This window comes from Caenorhabditis elegans, chromosome III (assembly GCF_000002985.6).
Source record: "Caenorhabditis elegans chromosome III".
NCBI lineage: Eukaryota > Metazoa > Nematoda > Chromadorea > Rhabditida > Rhabditidae > Caenorhabditis > Caenorhabditis elegans.
Window position 1 is genome coordinate 6,087,834 of NC_003281.10, and position 19,563 is coordinate 6,107,396.

Below are 19,563 nucleotides of genomic sequence, written 5' to 3' on the forward strand. Positions count from 1 at the left end.
ATAAGTAAAACGGAATTAAAGTCTTTTCCTATTTTTTAAAATTCTTTTTTTTTTAAATTCAATTATAGCCCACTACAAGGTAGAAACGATGTAAATTCTGATTAGAGAAAATATTTTAGAGTTTGACCTATTGGGGACTTTATCCTAAATAGTACTGCGGTCATATAAAGTATATCGTATATCGTATTCACTGACACTTCACAAGAATCTATACAATCAATCAATTGAAAAAATAAACAACAAAAACCATTTTATTTGATGACGTCCAGTAGTGAGCACTGAACACTAAACAGGTACACATTTCTTATCAGTAATTATCTTATCTCACTCATAAGTGTTTTCTTGTTTTTTTCTACAAATCTCTCATTTTCAGATTATATTTCGAAGGGCACAGACAAATAATTAGGTTCTATGTATTATCAACTATTGGGGGAATATGAGTGGTCAAAATTTATTAAAGTTTAAAAGTACAGTTGTTTTTGAACAAATCACAGAGAAGACAAGAAAATTTGAATTTGAGCAACGCAGTCCATAGTTTTTAATTGTTTTCAGTGATTTCCGCTTGCTAAAAATTCAGAAGCTCTTACTTCTTTACTGTTCTTAAACGTTTCCAACTATTCTGAAAAAGTCTTTGAGATTTTATTAATTAATTTCCACTTAAATTAAAGAATCCCAATCCCATTCCTGGGAATTCAATTGAAAAATACGAAACCAAGTCAAGTATTTTTTTATTAGTGTTTCATTTTTTTAAAGTGGATGTTCTCCGATATTGGGACCAAATTCATTTTTTATAGGACTTTCAGACTGAACTTTTCAAAATTTTTCAGACTGCACGTTTTAAATTGTGAAGCACGAAATATTTAATTTTATTATGTAAACGAGAATTTAAGTGTACATGGAATAATCTTACAATGATGAAAAGTAGAGAAAATGTCACCAGTTTCCGAGTTAGAAGCGTTGTTGCAAATTATGGGAGAGTGAAGAATATTGGTTTTTGAGAAAAAAAAACAATATTTAAAGAATAAGAGCAGAATTGTAAAGCAATCTATCAATATGTAGTAACAAATAACAACTATTCCGTTGGAGTTTGAGGACTTGATGAGATTCCACTACTCGATGACTCCTTCTGAAAGATATGTGGTGTTGGCGTAAAATTCTCGGTTTCTTTGTTACTGTACCTGCTGACTTTCTTCAACCACCAAATTAGTTTTCCTTCGGAGCACCACAAATCGAATTGCAGCTCCGTTGGAATCAGAAATCAATTTTGTCAGCATTAATGCACTTTTGAATTGTTCTCCAGCACGCTCATTAATTTCCAAAAGACTGAAACAACGATTATTCTAACTGAATGTTTTGTGAGGAGACTCACCAATCATGTTCCTTCAATGGCAAGTTTGCTCCATTGACTTTTGTAATTTGTAAACATCCAAGTCTGCCATGGGTTACTGTAATGTCACGTGTCGTAAGTGGTGTCTCTACTGCTAAGACCTGAAGTAACTTTTTTAAAAAGAAATACATATGTGCATATATTCATTGATTACCTGATCATAACTAGTTTGTTTTACTATGTCGAAGAGTGTTCTATGATTATTTCGAATATCTTCTTGTGCAGGCTCTGGACCATTTTCTATGATTTTTGAAAGATCGTCGAGCAGCTTTTTGCGGATTTCAGGATTGGATACGCCGAGTTGAGCTAAAAAATTTTAATTAAGCTTTGTGAATTTAAAAATGATAGATCAATAAACTAACCTAAAGTTTGGTCATTCCACTGAAGCAAATCTTCTCCTCTAAGATCATAACCAATCAGTAACCCAGCCACATCATCCATCTGTGCAGACTGCAACCATAGCAACACGTCATCCAAACTCCATTCTTTAACAGTTTTCCGTTTCCACGCGGCTTGTGACATCTTCTCCTTTGCTCGCCGAGTTCGTTTCTTTGATACCCGGTGTTGTTCCATGTTGCTCATCGCAGTACTGTCAAGGTCTGGACACGATTTCCGGAGTTGAACACTGAAATTAATTGGTCCTTAATGTACCATGTTTTACGCGCAATTTAATTTTCGTTGTTCATTCACTTTTCTTCAAAAAATCCTTACCATGACTGAAAGCTGTACCGATTGTTATTCAATGTTCCTCTCGTATCGGATTCTTTTTTCGGTCTCATTACTGCAGTTGGTTGATGGTCATCGTCCACCGTAATCGTCGCTAAAATCGTTGTCGTAATAATTGTAAAAAAATGGAGATTACGCTGGGAATGGATGAAGAGTGAAGAACTGGTATAAGGCTTTTCAGATAGGGAAATATTTTTTAAAATAGTGGTAAGTGACAAAAATTGAGAAGTGGAGTTAGCCCTCGATCTCTAACCATGATCAATCTAAATATACAGTAGTCAAATTTCAATAACTCAATTCCATTCCATTCAATTCCAAAAATTATGAATATTTACACTACTTTTGAAAGTTTTGAAAAAGTAGTATTATTCTCTTGAATCAAGTCATACCTATTTTTTGTCAAAAATCACATTTTAATACTGAGTTTTCTGTTTTTGAAAATATTTTACTATAGATGAGAAAAAAATTGCAATGCTCTTTTCAAGCTCTTTCACTCTTCGTCTCAGACTTTCTCTCTGGTTTTACGCACTTTTGAATTCTCCGGTTGATGTAGATGATGATGAGGATGGACTAGGACTACTACTCGTTATGGACACTTCTGTTGATCCTCCCATATTCGACGGTTTCCTTCTCACCATTGAACTCCTTTCGATCTTTACCGGAACTCGAGTCTCAATATTTCTGGGGAACTCCGTGATTGACTCAATGTGTATATGATTGCGTGGACCTAATACTTCACCACTTTTACTTCGTGTCGCTGGTTTAATATCTGATAGGTTCATACTTTGAGGTCGTTCCTCTCGGAGTGCCTCACTGATTGACGGACGAGCTGATTTGTTTCGATCCCGGAAGGTCCAGTTGCCCATGAAGAATAAAGGCTTCTTCGAGCTGAAATTTTGAAAACTTTTAGTTTTTTTGGTATGCTTTGAAAAAAAAACATACCTTTTCGAAAAAATGGACCCCCGACCACTGGTATCGTGTGACATATGCTTTTCCATTTTAGGTGGATTTGGCGGTGCGGGAGGTGGAACTGCTCTTGAGTTAATAGACTGATTATATCGTGTAAATCTTCTTAGAGATGGTTGTTCATCGTTTCCATAGATTCCGGCGATCTATAAAAAATATGTATGAAGCTTTGTGGTTCTACTGAGCTTTTACTGAGCGAAAATTTTTGAAAAACACTTAACGTTGTTGCAAGCCTCAAAGAAAACTTAAATTCAATCCTTAAAAAAGGTATCCAGAATACCCAAAACTTCGGAAAAAAGAAAAAATGTCAAGAATGAATAGATAAATAGATGGATATGAATGAATGGTTTTGAGGAAGTCTGTGAAAGAAACACGAGGAAAAGAGAAGAAGAAGAGGCAAAATATGTGATGATGGTATAATATGATGATGGGTGGTGTTTGTGGGTGTGAAGAAAAGAAAGGACGAGAGGAAGAAGAAGGTGGAAAAAGAAAAGAAGACAAATAATAAAAACGATTCTTGAAAGACGATGTTGAAGGGGAGAGACTGCTTTGTTTCTTTGACGGCTTCTTCAAGTGGAGGCGTGAAAAAAAACACCAATGTTTTTGGTCTAGAAAATCTTTGAAAAAACCTAATCTGAAAAGCTTTGTGGGGACAAGAGACACAAGTTTGGAACATGTGAAGAAAAATATCAAATTTTTAATTTCTCTTTAGAAATCATACTGTTTTCAGACAACTGATAAACTTAGTGGGGGCACTTCATTTTATATGAAATTACATTAATTAAAAAAATGCTTGTAAAATATGATGTAGTGTATTGAGTACTTGAAGCACACATCCAATCAAAATGTGCAAACATTGACTCTATAAACCATATTTTACGCGCAATCTTAAACGATATACTTTTCACTGAACAACATTGACCTACGATATTCTTGTAACTTACTGTAACGTTCACAAAATGAACTCGTATTATTGAACAACCTCTATTTACTTTTTGAAGTGAACTCAATTTAAAAGTACAAGGTTTCGAAACAAATTATTATTTACTTTTCCCTGGTATTAAATTCCAAATAAAAAATCATTTGAAGTTGGTTGTTTCTACTAGGTTTAGTTTTTTTTTTCAAATTGAAAAAAAATCCGAACACAGTTCAACACTGTTCCTATTTTTTTATTTGAATTATTAGGATATTGCGTGCTCCACACTTTTCTAGACTTAAGGTCAACCCATTTGACGGGCCAACTGCCTCACACCTATGTGAAATGCAAACGAGACAAAGATTATGAATTGAAATGCAAAAATGTTCTTCTTATTCTTTTCACTTCAGCAAATCAACAATGGCAATTTAAATAAAATATGTTCGGCCGACCGTCGATCGGGGCTTTTGCTACATGGATTAGTACAGTTCTCTTTCCATCTTCTATGTTTATCCCTCACACACGAACCGCCCAATGATTTTATTCCGTTCAAAACGGTTGAAAAAGCAGTGATGGACAAGAAAAAACGAAAGATTGCGGATTTTGATTGATTTATTATTAATTCATAAATTGTAAGGGAAAACGTTATTATTGACATTTGTAGAATCAAATTTTCACTAAAGCCTACTAGATACGCGCTCTGAGTCCGAGACAAATACCTGCCTGTTTTATTTCCTCGTGCCTACACAGTTGCATGCTCGTTAGCTTGCAGGCGGAGGCGCGTACTTTTGCAAACTTGCCTACCATGAGACTCGAAAGCACCCAAATAAACAGTATTTGTGTTGAAAAACAATAAGAAATAAGAACAGGAAGACACCTCAGATATCATCTTTTTTGGTTCCAATTCACAAATGGAATGGGGATGGGCAAAAAGTGAAAAGTGCGGATTTACGAAGATTTTATTCGAGATATTGTCAGCAGAAAAAGCCTAAATCCTTAAACCTTTCTTATCTTGGTGGGAGGGTGTTGAAGAATATTCTTGGGATTTCGACTTTTCACTGAAGGGGGAACTCCAATTTTTGTCAGTAAATAACTAGATTGTATTTACTGCAAAAAACCTACTCCTAATTTGGAGAACACGTTCAGAAAGGTTTTGCAGGAAGTAACCAAACCATTTTCATCTTTCTAAATTTAGTGAAATTTGTTAGTTACCCAACAGAGATTTAATTTTTGAAAACGTTCGAGAAGAGATTTTTGAGATAAGAAATTTGGGAACGGCGGAACTCAAAAATTTGGAAAAATTAAGTGCAGGTCGGGAAACTGTTTTTCAATTTGCACATTTTAAATAACCTTGAAAAATTGAGTTGTGCAAATTAAAAAAATATATCCGAAAATAAGGCAAGAATGTAACACTCGCCAATCCTAAGGTTATTCAAAATCTATGCTTCAAGTTGAAAAATTCTACTCGGCAAAGTCTGACTAACCAAGTTGTACGATTTAGGAACAAAAACAACGAAAAAACGGTGGTGCTTCTCCCATGTGTTATGTAAGAAGTAACATTCACGCCTCCCCTTCTCTCTCCGGGTGAGAATGTGTGAAGAAATGATGTAAGAAACAAGTTTTTGCAACTACTTAGACTGTATCAAATTATGCTTTTTCAATTGAGATATATCAGACACACTTCCTCCCTCAAATGATCACGTACTTACAAGCTTAACTAACAATAGAGAATATTGAAGTCGGCGAAAGTTTTTTTTTGAAGTTTTAACAAACTTTCAAGTGATTCAGTTAGTCATCAAAACTCGGAAATTTGCAAAATTTCGAATTGTTTTTTCAGAGATTTTTTATTCGATTTTTCGTGAGATGATTTTTAAATAATGTATCAATTGTAATTAGGACTGAAAATTGATATTTGCCGCTCAAAAAGTAGACAGTAGGTAGGTATGCACGTAGGTAAGCAGACAGACTAAGTAGGTACGTACCTGCAAACCATCAAAGTCTTACTAAGAATCTTCAAAAGGTGTGAAAATTAATTGGTAACTGTGAGGTAGCATTAGTCAGCCGCCCCGAAAGACAATTGGAGAATCACTTTTTATTTTAGCTGAGTGGGACACATAACTGCAAAAACAAGGCAATAGGCATTGAGATTGACCCACTTTGATGAGGAAAACAATGAGGAAAATGGAATCGAATAGAAAAGAATAGTAGAATGAACTGGTTTTTTGAGGAGTTTTTATGGTTTTTTATGTTTTATAACACCTAGTTATCACTGTCTGTTTCACTCACCTCCGGAAATTGTCGTGTTCGCAGCATCTCTTCGATTTCAGCTGCGGATTGGCTGAAAACTTTTGATTTCAGAATTAATTAAAAGTATTTTTGTGTTTGAGCTTGCTTTTTGAGTTTTAATGCGCTTTTACAAATGTCAAAAATTAATAAAAAAATGCTGAAAGAGATTTTCAAAAGTTTTTCAAAAAAAATATGTATGTTTTCAATTAGGAATTCCAGCTTATTTTAGTGGTTAAAAAATTTGAACGAAAAATTTAGAATTAGACATATTTTTAGGTTGTGAAAATTATTACCTTTTAGAACTTTTCTCTGTAGTACTTTTAAAATAGTTTTCTTTTTTATTTTAAAAGTCGGTCTTTTAAAATGTTTAACCTGGAAATATTTTGAAAAATAACATACATTTTAAATTTTTTTAATAAATGCTTCTTTAAAATTTTTTCAAAATTTGATTTCCTTCCAACTCCAAATTATTTCAAAAGTTTGTCAAATTGCAAAAAACTACTCACTTATAAAAATGATTGTATGACAGATGTCTGGAAGGCGATACTCCACAAATTGGATAGTCGTATTTTTGAAGACCTCGAGACGGGAAGGATGGACGATGTGGTGAATGAAAGCAGGCGGATGAACTTCTATAATTGTTTGCAAAATATGGTTTTTGCTTGATTGAAATAATATTTATTCGGGGAACTGCGTATGTCACCAAAATACGACAACACGTGAATTTTGGGACAGTTGTGATAAAAGTAGAATTGGCAAGTCAAAATTGAAAGTTGAGAAAAAATGTGTTCCTGAAATTTATTTTCAACTTTTTACTTTTTATGTTAAGAATTATATTTTTGTTTAATTCTACAAATTAACAGAAATAAAAACCGAAAACGCATAGAAATTTCGGTGTTTCCGGGTCTGAAAATGCAAATTGAAACTTTGGTAAATTAGATATGCATACATCAATTTTATTGGATTTGCAGAAAATCAATTAATAACTTGTTAGTTTTTTTCCTATTAATCTAGTTTTTTTGGAATTTTCAAGATTTTGCAGTGCTCCAAATAGTAGTCTGAAGCTTACGGCAAATAGAAGGCCAGAATGAGTTTTGAAAAATGAAAAGGACGACTTGGGATGTCCTAAGTAATTTTCCTACTCTTTGCTGAAAATTTCAAAATTTTTAATAAAGATACTATACTACACTTTCAAGACATTTTGGGCAATCAAAAAAATTTAATCAAAAATCGATTTTGTTTGTTTGTTTGGATTTTCAAATGTTGTCAAAGTAAATATACACATAAATATATCCTACAAAGGGGAAAACCATGTTACCTGTTAACAGCAGCGTCAATAGAGTGACTTCTATAAGACGGATGAGCGGAAGAAACGTGTGGATGAATTGAGCTATTCCTGACAGTTGTCGGCCATCTCTGCTCTATCATAGGCTGCAAATAGACATGTTTAGCATGTGAATGAATGAAAGAATAGCATAGCAGGTGTGCAAATAGGGTGTGAACTGGGAAGTGGTACATCAATAGGTAGGTAGATCATCATTTCATGATTGATAGGTACATATTATATCAAATATATTGTATTACAGTCAACGAAATGTTCTTCTTCTAGTAAGTTTAAGCTTTTCTCTTTTCTTTTACCCCCTCCTCTTCATATGCCATCCCATTTCCACTCATTTTTCGCACTTTCACTAATCGCTTCTTTTCCTCGTGCGAAGGGCGTTTGTTATCCTCACTTGTTGCGCAATACGGAAAGAAGGATTTTTGCCTTTCTAATTGGCCAAGAAAATTCGTAAGAAGGTGTGAATATGATTGGTGACTTGACTTCACGTCTAATGACTTTAAAAGGAGGCGAAGAATGGTAGTGAAAATGAAACGAAATAGAAAATTTGGGTTGTTCACTTTTGTGCTTCTGACTAAAACTACTGGAAGAATTTAAAAGTTTTTATTCTATTTTAAATATTTCAATAGGCTCCGGAAATATTTTCGGACTACAGTCACCCTCCTGATATGGTGCATTCTTTGTTGAAATTTTTTATAACATTGCACGCTCAACTTTATTTTTAAAAAATTGTAAAAACAGGCTTTGAAATATTTTCAGAAAAAACAGTCAAATATCTTCAAAATTGGCACAATATGAAAAATAAATAACAAATTACATTACTGAAATTCTGTTGAACCGAAACAACGTAGACCCAAAATTAATTGGGACAATTTTCCCAAACTGTCAAATCTTTTCAAGTACCAGTTTCTCAAACTTTGCGGAATTGTCGTACAAAAACTCAACATATTCGAACAAAAAACTGGTGGCAGAGAGAAAAATCTTATAAATTTATTTCCAACCTATAAGTTCCCATATCCCTCACACCCTGACCTTTTTGCATGAAATTACCTCTCTTAAAAAAACGAATAGGTGAATGGGAGAAGCCTTGGCTTTCACCGGTTTTTTCCATTCAATTTGATGGTTTTTTAGCAGGTGTGTACAAAACTGTGTACAAAAAACGTAAAACTGATGAGGGATTTATGCAAATTTGGAGAGGGTTTCAGTTACAGTTGACTGCGTTTTTGAGCGAGAGAGAAAGATAGAGAGCGACTTAAACTAAAACGGTTTTTGAATTTGAAAATTTTGAAACTATCCATTTCGAAATATTTTTCCCCAATACCAATACATAAAACTGTATGAAATGTGTGAGAAAGGCCAAAAAATATGGAAAAAATATTGACACTGCGCCCTTCGTCACAATACTTTCTCAAAAAGCTTATATGTATATTTTCCATACATTTCCCTCCTTCCAAATGACCGTAGTAGGCAAACAGTCACTGAAGGAATGAATAAGTGGGACTCAAATTACATTAGAGCGTGTCATGTCTGTTGCTTTTTCCATGAAAGCAGAAGCTATTAGGAAAGGAGCCAATGGTGTATGACTTATTGAGGGGAACGGTTGAAAAGGAATTTGTTAAATGGAGGTTATGGGTTATTGGTCATGGAAAACATTTATGAGATGTGAAGAAGTTCAGAAAAAAACGTGGAATGGGACAGAGAAGAGAGGGCACAGAGAAACTATACTATCTCGTTTCTCTGCACTCTCTTAGTTCAGTGATAATTTTCAGATATCTTACTAGTACTTGTTTTAAAGAAAAAAAAACTATGCGCTCGAATTCGATTTTACATTTTTAGAATTTACACGCAAATTGTTTTCCTGTAAAATTCAAAAATCTGTGCGAAAAACACATATTTTATTTGAGCACTTTCGCAAACATTCTAATTTTCCAAATATTCAAAAATCGCTAACAGCAGTATCCAAAATCAAAAGTTCAAAACAGTAAAGCACCCGCTTTAAATCTTCCTGAAAATATACGTCTAACTTCTATGGTACAAACAATTTTTATAGGTTGTTTGATATGTAGAACAGTAGCTCTAAAATATTTCAAAAATCTGTTGAAAATCAAAAAAATGAATTAAAAAAAGAAGTTAAAACGGTTACAGAGAATCTAATAATGAAATCATCAGCAAATGGGCGTGACTTGTCAATCATCAGTTTCTCTGCTTCTCTCAATCTCATGCATTCTTTTTATTTTCTTCATTTAATAGTAACAGAAAGAAGAAAAAGAAAAGAAAACAATGAAATCGGTTATTGATAATTGAATGTAGTACCTTTTCAACAATGGACACTGCCCATAAGTGAGAGTGTGTAAGAAATAGAGACGCAGAGAGAAAACAGTTGAACGGTATGTGTGACGGAAGATCACGGTCATCTAATGGCTAACAGGAAGTCACTTTGGAAAAGTAATTGAACCTTTTTTGGTAAAGAAAGCAAAAGCTTACCTTTTTGAAGAATTTTGGCTATTTATTTCTTGAAGTTGAAAAAATTTGTGGTTTTCTTGAAAAAAATTCTAACATAAGAATTTCAAAAGTACGAGGTGGAGTGTGGTTGAAAGTTAAAACAAGTTTTTAGAAACTTGAATTTTAAAACGGAATTTTCTGAAATTCTTGGAAGTAAGGGCAAATACTGTGTACTTGGTCTAAAAGAAGAAATCAAAAATTTTACGATTTTGTACAGGTAACAGTAGTGGGATACTGTAGATTTATGACAAAAATATAATTTTTCTAAAATTCTAACAAATTTCAAGCTTGGTGCCGATTACAGCCGTATGTACAGATTTTTTGAAAAAAAAAGTGTAAGTTCCTTTCTTAAGAATCACTCATTTTTGAGTTAGTTTTAAAAATTTGGTCTTAAAATATTTTCCTAATTCACCATATTTGACGCGCAAGTTATCGTGGATACCAAGAATTTTCAATGTGAATGTCCATTTCCATCTTTTCCTAAAGCTATAAACCGCAGGTCAAACGGGTAATTCTCGCGGGTTTTCGAAGGACGAGATGGTTATCAGAAAGAGGTAAAAAATATAGCACTTTTAGATTATAGTTTTTATCCTCTTCTTTTTGGACATTTCATAAGAAAAAAATCATGAATGGGAATCATGGAAAAAGTGAGAAGTTGCAAAAGAAACCCAAATCCGTGAAATAAACAGATTATTCCATTTGAGCGAAAAGCCTAAAGAAGAGGAGCAATTCGGGTGCCCCGGGAAAATAAAAGCTTTTGGCGGCAGGCAAAACGAAAATGCAAAGAGGAACATTGTTTGATCAACACTTAGAAAATGAGCAAAATATAGGGAAGAGGCAAATCTGATTCATAAGCACTTTTATAATTAGATTCTCATGATTTTGTACGTTATTCATGATTAATGGTTTACTTTTCTAAAAACAAAAAACATGTTTGCAAGATATATGATTTAGATTCTGAATTTAGAAACTAAATATTTTAGAAAATTTCTGCATAAAATTTCAAAATAATAAAAATTCAAAAAAAATTGATTGATCTGATCTACCGCATCAAAGCTTTTAATTGAGATTTTGTCAAACCTTAATTCCGGTATTGCTTTGCTTTTCGGAACCAAATAAAAAGTGAAATGACGGGAAGCAACAAAGTTTGATTGACATTTTGATCATGATTTTGCAGGAAAAAAACTTTTTTAAGAAATGAAAAGCGGAAAAATGTTTGGGAAGCCGGGAAACTAATGAGCGTCTTGTAGGCAGGAACATAGGCAGGCAGTTATACATTCAAAATAATTTTTACTTGAAATAATGAAAGATAGGTACTTAGATGAAGCAGAATATGTAGCCTAAAAACCAACATATCTACAACTTTTCTCCCCTTCTCTTCAATTTCCTTTTTTTGTACGTTTAGGTATTTAATTCGGAAGATTTATCGTTTCGGACATACACAACAAAACTGCTGGGAATCATCCGGTGAATGCTGTTGCCTCGGGTTTTGATTGTGAGAAACTGTGCGTGTGTTTTCGTTAGCCGATTCGTATTGGTCTTTATCAATAATAAAGAATATCAGTTTTGATCTACGAGAACAAAGAGGTCGAAAATGTTGCAAAATTCAGAAGAACGTATGAAGAGTTTAGATAAGGTTCAAATATTAAAGTGAATAGAATGGATTGCAAAGTGAATTTTTGGGGGTTCTGATAATTTTTCCACTAAAACAAAAATTGTATAATTTGGCACCTACATATATGTGTAAATATAGCAGACGTAACTCTATAATTGTAAGTTAACAATAAAAAGTAAAATAAACTTCCGGTGGTCATCAAGCTGTAAGTAGCCATGAGACATTAATGATTATCTATGTAAATTGGGCGTTTTGGTTTTAGAAGTTGTGTGTGGGGTATGTCATAAATCATGCGTAGATGATGAGATCTTTTCGGGTAAGCATCCAAAAGGTGGACGAACGGAAGAAGGTGAACTGGGAAGCAAAAATGATAGGGTTATTAGCCGATACTATCAATGGGAGAAATCAGAGAGGAAGCTACACAAAAACAGGGAAAGAAGGAGGAGGAAGATGAAAAAACACTGGATTGGAATTCATGAGAAAAGGAAATGATAAGCATTTTTTTGGAAGAACACATTTTGGATAAGTTGCAATCGAGGGGAGATGTAAAAACTATATCGACGAAGAATTTCAAATATTTCTAGGTTAAATTCTCAGCTGGTTCAAAATTAATAATTGGTCTTCTTTTCGAAAAACCAAAGAATTACAGAAAGCAATTTAAAATTGAAAGCATTCAAAATTTGCACAAATAGACGAATGTTATTGAAGAGACGTTTGATGGTTCATATCTTATTTCTACCTAGTACTAGAAAAACATTGTCAAATGTAGAAAAGAAGTGAACATATTTGGGAAACTAACACTTTTCCCGTCACATTCGTGAGCACTGGTATCTGTGATATTAAACGTATTGCAACGAGAACAATGCGTACAAGAAATGCCAAAAAACGGTCTCCAAAGAAAAAGTGCAAATCAAGATCATTCAAGTTGAAAGAATAAGCCTAACACATCTTGAGATAGTTGTTCAAACCTCCTTCTTTCATTCTGAATCAATGTTCTCGTCGTCTTTCAGGATAATTCAATAGGGGAACAAGATGATCCACACGCAGCCATAAGGTCGTCAATCGGAGGAGAGAGGCCATTTTCAACACAAAAAAAAAACGCTTCATCGTTCCTTTGTGATAATTGGAATAGTGATGGAGGTAGGAGGAGGAGGAGAAAGTTCGAAAAGAAAACGACACCGGATATTTGATATATCTTTTACGATTCTGATGATGATGACTCGCGAGGAAAGTGATTCTCGAGAACAAAAAAAGCATTTAGCAAAATAATTTCCGATATGTTTTTAATTTATGCACAAACAATTCACTAAGCGTTCAAAATGTTCAAATATTATTCATATATGTATATAGGCTCTTATCAAAAATATCCAACTTAGATAAACTATCAAAAACCAAGTGATGTTAGAATGTCTTGATTAAAAAATAAAAAAATCTATAAACGCAAACAATTGGGAGTTGGGTGAGAAAAAATGACGCGATAAAGTTCATATGACATCTGGATATCTTGTACAAACAGAATTTTCTGTAACATCGGATAGGGTCAATAATATGATATCATTGAAGTTTTGAGTACGTTCTCTATTAGAAAAGAAAATTGAATTTTAAAAATTCTCCTTTTGTCATTCTCTGTAACCTTCAGACAAATCGTCTTGTTAAAATTTTATTGTCTTTAATTTCAAAGCGGCAAAATTTTTTTGACATTATCCAAAACTGATTCAAGCCAAAAAAGCCAAAGCCAAAAAAAACTATTTCGCAAGCTGCCAGTAAACAAATTGTTTCAGACAATTAGCAACGGTTTCACTTCACTAATTTGATGATTCAATCTTAATCTGCTAGGAATCTAAAATGAAGAGAAAACGGAGGAAAAAGAAGATCTAGTAGTCTGGTACCAGTTTGTCAGATTCTAAGCACAGCCGTCAATTATGAGAAACTGTGGATAAAAACAGATGATACAGAGCTCACAGAGAAATTTTTTATAAAAAAATTTAAAAAGAAGGCATCCTTTTTTGAGAATGTCACCGCTTTGATCAAAATAATGAATTTTCAAAAAAATAGGGGCTTCTTGAAAAAAAAGGAGAAAAAAGGAAAAATGTTTTGATAACACCCCGAGAAATATCAAAACTGCGACTTTCTCTGCGTGCTCTCTATATGTCTCTTGCATTCTATGACTACATCATCTTGCGACTATTTAAATATAATTAATCTTTTGAAAAAGTCAATAAACTGAGTGTTTCTACACACACGATCTTTAAAGTTTTAAGTTTAAAAATACGTTTTTTTAAAGAAGTTATAATTTTTTAATTTTCCCTAAAAAACCTAAGACGTTTACCCACACCAACCTGATTATCCTATCGAAATCCGATATGAATTTTCAAGTGGAGTTCATAGTCTGCATGCACACAAAGACAGTTGAAAAAGTATGCTTCAACAGGTGCCAAAAGTCATTGCCGGGTCGGCTCCCACAGCGGCAACAAGAAAAGATACCGCTTGCGGGAAAACCAGTTTTTTGGTGTGAAGAATTGAAAATGAACATACTACTGTCAAATGAGAGTGCGCGGGAAAGCAAGAATATAGAAAAAGAGCACATATTATTGTGTAAATAAACATGAAAAAGTTGCAAAAAGAAGAGAAAAAGCTGGGGGGAAAGGTTGAACATTTGTTGAAAAAATCGTATGCCGACATAGTCAGTTTTACCAAAAAATTAAACCCATCAATAACTTTTTTTTGCTTCACTTTTTCGGTATATTTTAAACTTTTTCTAGAACAGTTTAAACTTCAACTGCCACATCGAGCAATTATAATACTAATATTTGGTCAATACTGAACGTGGACGTGAACGTGAACGTGGGGTTTGAAACCGCTTTACAAGACGGAGTATTGAATTTTTCAAAACATTCTCGAATAAAAAAAACATAATAACCTTACAGGCGAAAAGTTCCAGAAATGTTAGATTTTTTCCAAAAATTACAGTAATGGGAAATATCTAACTTTTTAAAAGTTTACAGTTCTGACAATATTAATCTAATTATTTTTTTATTTTAAAAAGTGTAGTTAACAAATGCCTTACAAAATTTTGGTTATATATCCAGTAAATACAGAAGATAACCAGTATTTAAAATTTTTTTAAAAACTCACATAATCCGGTGGTGGCTCATATGGTCTTGCCGTCATCCTTGACGAATGCCTTGATTGTGGTTTGTCAATTGAAGTCGCTATTTTTGCAATTTAAAATTATCAAGTGATAAAACTTGATAATTCAAAAATAAATATGTTTGATTTTTGTATTGGCTACCTGGAACTTTCTGATTTAAAAAAATGGTAAAGGAGGAAGTTTTAGTAAAAGAATGACAAAGGTGAGAGAAAAACTTTTCGTTTTTATTTTTGATGAGAAACGGATGTGACAGAAATTGGATTAAGAATGAAAGTGGGGGATACAAGTATTTTGAATTTTGAAAATAAATTTTCAATAAATTTGATAGAGCAATTATTGGCTAAAAATAAAACAAGAAAGGATCATTTTCAAAAATATCTAGAGCGCAAAACTTTAAGGAACAATGAAAAATTAACCCTTTATCAACTTTTTGGTCACAGAAAACTCATTCATTTTGCATCGAAATTGACCAAACGGAAAAAAGACAGAAACTGGAGCAAATTAATCCATAATGCTCACACTCATAAGCAATCGAAATTGAAAATCGGACAGAAATTTCAAGCGTATTTTCTTCCGACACAACACACTCTTCTCAATAGACACTTGAGCAACAGCTCGCGTTGAACCATTTCCGATCAAAAAGATGACGTGGCAACACAAAGTCTTCCGAATTTTTTGGATGGTGTCTGTGTGTTTTATTTGCCGAAAAGGTGTGGAAACTATACTATTGAAGGAAGTGTTGAGAGTGGATTGATGGAAGGAAATTGATGGAAATAATGGACAAAAACAAGAAAAAATAAATATTTTTGGAAAAAAAAACTGACAACCCAATAGAGCAGAAGAGTTAATGGACCAGAGATGAGCACAAATATTTATAGAACAATTTTGTAAATATAGTTGTTAAAAGAAACTATACTAAACATCGTGAACATGAGATGGTGGCAGGAAAACACATATTTCTTTGAATTCAGATATTTTAATAGTTGAAAAGTTTTGGATTTGTCTGAAACCATCAAAAACAGTAGTCCCAATATGGGAATATGTAGCACTCCATCAAGTCCTAAAATTCAAAAAAGTTGCAATGTACAAAAATAGAGAGGTGTTTTTGAATATGAGAAGCATAGGAAGCTTGAGGGTCTGTTGAATTTAAAAGCTTTCACATTATCCAAAATTTTAACTACTTTTAACTGCCAACTTAGAATTTCAAAACCAAAAAATCCACATATCATACTAAAATTCCAATGTATACAACACATTTTACTCCTTCTACATTCCCCCATGGTAAAGATCATTTATAAACTAAAAATCAACATTTACCTCCTTCTCAAAGTCGTATGGTAAACACGGTGGTATACATAGTATCGATAAAAAAGATCTTAACAGGTTTTTAACAACTATTTTCAAAAAAAAATTTCAAAGGAAGGAAGAAGAAGAAGCAACATAAAAACCGTGGCCTAATTACAACGATCAGTGATAATAAACAAAGGTGATAAAAACCGTAGAGGGACATAAATTATCTACAGACCACCACATGGTTAACATTTGGTTTCGATTTTCAACGGAAAGTGAAAACTTTCAAACAAAATCTTCAACAGAGAAAAAAACTAAAGGCTCTAGTCCTCATCCGTACTAAGACTTGTCTTTGAAGAAGAACTTTCTATTCATTTAAACCCTATAATCGACACCTCATATGACCTTTTATGATGAAAGAATATAATAAATGGCCATCCGTCCGGAAGGAGGTATATTGACACAGACACACAGTACTACTAAAATCCATGAAGAAAGATATCATCATGTGTATACACTTCTAGAAAGAAGACGAAAGGTAGGAAGTACTCTACACAAACACCTTTTTTACAAGCCAAGCACACCACAATAATAATAACTGTTCGTGAAGAGGAGGAGACAGTGTCTACAATTACGCAACAAGATGAAGCCGAACGTAAAGAAAAGAAATAGGAAAAGTGAGAGATTTCAGAGAATATGCCTAAGATCGTCTGATTTTTTGGTATATATTCAGAAACCCTGCAAAATTACACTTTTCTTAATATGCAGACTTGTCTGAGTAGCTCACGACTGCCTATTTTCTCAACTTTTACATGATTCCTAAGTGTCTCGATTAATACTTTCAATAAAATAGTGAGAGATTACAAAAGCGAAATTATTTCATTTCAAGCGTGTTTGCGAAGTTCCAGATTTTCAGATACTTCTGGCATTCTAGAACTAGCTGCCACGTTTCTAATAACCCCAACCTCTTGAAGCATCCACTTCCAAAAACTGAAATACAAGACAAGTAGTAGTTGGTATGCCGAGAGGAGAGAAATACATACAATACCGTTCTTTTTTCGGAAAAAAAAAGAAAATTATATGGGAAGAGTTGAAAGAGATACTTACTGTCTGCGTGGGGTCATGAATGGCAATTAGGAACGACGGTGGCAGCAACAAGAAGTGAAAAAACGGTAAGAGAAGACGGGAAAGGTAGAGAAGAAAAAAGAGTATTTGTGTGTAGGTGGAGGTAGTTGTCAGTTCGTCTCAAGAGTTTACATAATTTGAGGTACAGAACAACGAGGAGGTGAACGGTGTGGTAGGGGTGATACTTTAATAATATTTCTGGCATAAACCTTCAGAATATTGAAACACTACTCAACAGTGTTTATTTGAGTATCCGAAATTTGTGAAACATATGGCCAAGCTAGAAATTTCTACATATTTGCTGACTTGTCTGGTGAGAGCGAGTATGATCGGAGTTTTTCATAATCAACAACTTGGTAATAATCGACATTGTAATCATAAACTAAAAAGCTTACTTTCTGTGTCAAAATTAGTTTCTTCCTCCCTTTTCAATATTTTTTTTTGTAAAAATTGAGCATGGTTCTATTACATGAATTAATTGAGTCTCACGGAGCATCTTAGATTTTTAAACTTTAAATATTTTAATTCCTCAAAGCCCGATCTTTTACTAGATCTGCAGCTTCCAAAAATCGGAAGTCAAGTTTTGCAACCGCACCTTAGTCGATATCATAAAGAGTGTGGCAGAAAGTCAAAGAATGCCAAGAATTGAATATATCTTCAATGCCTTCATGCCCCTTTAAAAGATGAAGAAGAACATATAAGGTACGAGACATGGTCATTAACACGGACGGAATATGATGGGCTAGTGGCTACTCGAAGAAGGGATTCTCTCTCTTGAAATGGATACCCGACTGGACGAATATCTATGGGATTTGGGATGGAAAAATGATGATGATGATGAGGAGGTAGATGACAGCGACAACGACATGCTGAATTGATGGGATGGAACACGGCGAAAGCTTTTTCGAGAAAAAGAGAGAACAAGAGAAAAGAAGGATCGTATTGGATAATGGAGGTAAAAGGGCGATGATAGGGGTGGAAAAAAGGAAAAGGGCAAAGTGTGGAGAAATTGAATTTAAGTGGATTTTATAGTAAGTGCCAAAGAAATGAAAACTAGTATGTTGATGAATTACATTTCAAGAGGCATATCTATATTGACCAGGACTGTCTACTTTTAAAGTTGTCTGGTCACTTAATTTGAGACTGATGCCTTCTCAAAATGTACAAGCTTTAGCATTTGGTGAAGGAGACAGTAACCTTATTCAACATAAATGCTCAATGAGCACAAAAAGCTCAGTGGAAAAGATTCGGATTACAACAATTCTATGGGTGCAGGAAGAAACGGTGGGCAACAAACAAGAAATGAGAAGATCGGATAGGATCGGAAGAAGGGGAAATGGGATGAAAAACGAACACAAATCAAAACAAAGGTAAACATGAAAAGAGTGAGATGGAGAGACATTGAATCCAAACAATATTATTAGATTGGGAGGTAGAGAAAGAACAGAAATCATTTACTTTTTTGAGGGGAAACTATATGTTTTCGAGGTAAAATCGTCTGTTTTGTGCTCTCTGAGACAGCCTGTCACTACCACCAAACAACAGGTTGTTCCAGACAAGAAAATTCACGTTTAACCTAGTCAACGGTGCAAGCTAATGTACATAATCTTTTGTTCTAGACCGTTAAGCGCAAAACTCACAATCGTTGTCAGTATCATTTTGTCTAAAAATTGTTCCATTCGGAATAAATTGCGATTTTTTTTAGTAAACATTCTCTATCATTTTTTTTCTTTCAGATAAAACTTTTATGGAATTTTGGAGACTACTAAAAAGTTTGGTGACTATAACGTTTCGATTATAATTTTGACTGTAACAGTCTAAACTGGAGGAGCAGGCACGTACAGTTACAGTGTCTAGTTGTCTACGGTATCTTCTTCCCACGTTCCGTCTCACTATCCACTTTAACAATCACATAGGATAAGCTAAACTCTGGCTAGAAAACGGATGAAATAACACATCAATCAAATTATCGGTCCGAGACATTTTTTTCATTAAGTTTTTTTGCGCAAGGGGGAGACACCTAGGCACGCGAGAATGAATGCATTTTGTATTGTTTCGGGTCAAGTGGTAGAGGAAAAGAGAAATGAAAACTGGTAAAACATGGAAAAGAGGTTCGAAAACTGTCATTAATTTCAGGAAATGGATAGTAGACAGGGGAGGCAGCTGCTGCTTTGGGTGCCGAAAACGGAAATTTGTTAAAGAGGAGGTAAGAGAGGAGAAACTGTCAAAAATTGCCGTCCTAAAATTGGAATTGGAATGA

General features: G+C 33.8%; 1 protein-coding gene and 2 non-coding genes across 5 annotated transcripts; 1 reads left to right on the plus strand and 2 right to left on the minus strand.

The window, feature by feature from the left end:
- Positions 1 to 849: 849 nt before the first annotated feature.
- Positions 850 to 15,029, minus strand: C05D10.4 (SAM domain-containing protein; the record flags this gene model as incomplete). 3 transcript variants are annotated; one of them, NM_065922.6, is made up of 12 exons in its annotated part: positions 855 to 1,126; positions 1,179 to 1,323; positions 1,370 to 1,488; positions 1,542 to 1,693; positions 1,750 to 2,012; positions 2,099 to 2,207; positions 2,643 to 3,001; positions 3,056 to 3,225; positions 6,282 to 6,333; positions 6,788 to 6,913; positions 7,600 to 7,712; positions 14,873 to 15,029. In NM_065922.6, 12 exons carry the CDS (start codon positions 14,906 to 14,908, stop codon positions 1,073 to 1,075), a joined length of 1,698 nt encoding a protein of 565 aa, NP_498323.2. The 3 variants fall into 3 exon arrangements, with proteins under 3 accessions (NP_001367436.1, NP_498323.2, NP_741170.1); NM_001379743.1 differs by lacking the exon at positions 14,873 to 15,029 and having other exon boundaries at positions 850 to 1,126; positions 7,600 to 7,709; NM_171149.5 differs by lacking the exons at positions 6,282 to 6,333; positions 6,788 to 6,913; positions 7,600 to 7,712; positions 14,873 to 15,029 and having other exon boundaries at positions 1,073 to 1,126; positions 3,056 to 3,111.
- 21ur-15542 lies at positions 6,380 to 6,400 on the minus strand. Its single transcript, NR_052355.1, has one exon.
- 21ur-14987 lies at positions 13,577 to 13,597 on the plus strand. Its single transcript, NR_052356.1, has one exon.
- Positions 15,030 to 19,563: the final 4,534 nt, after the last annotated feature.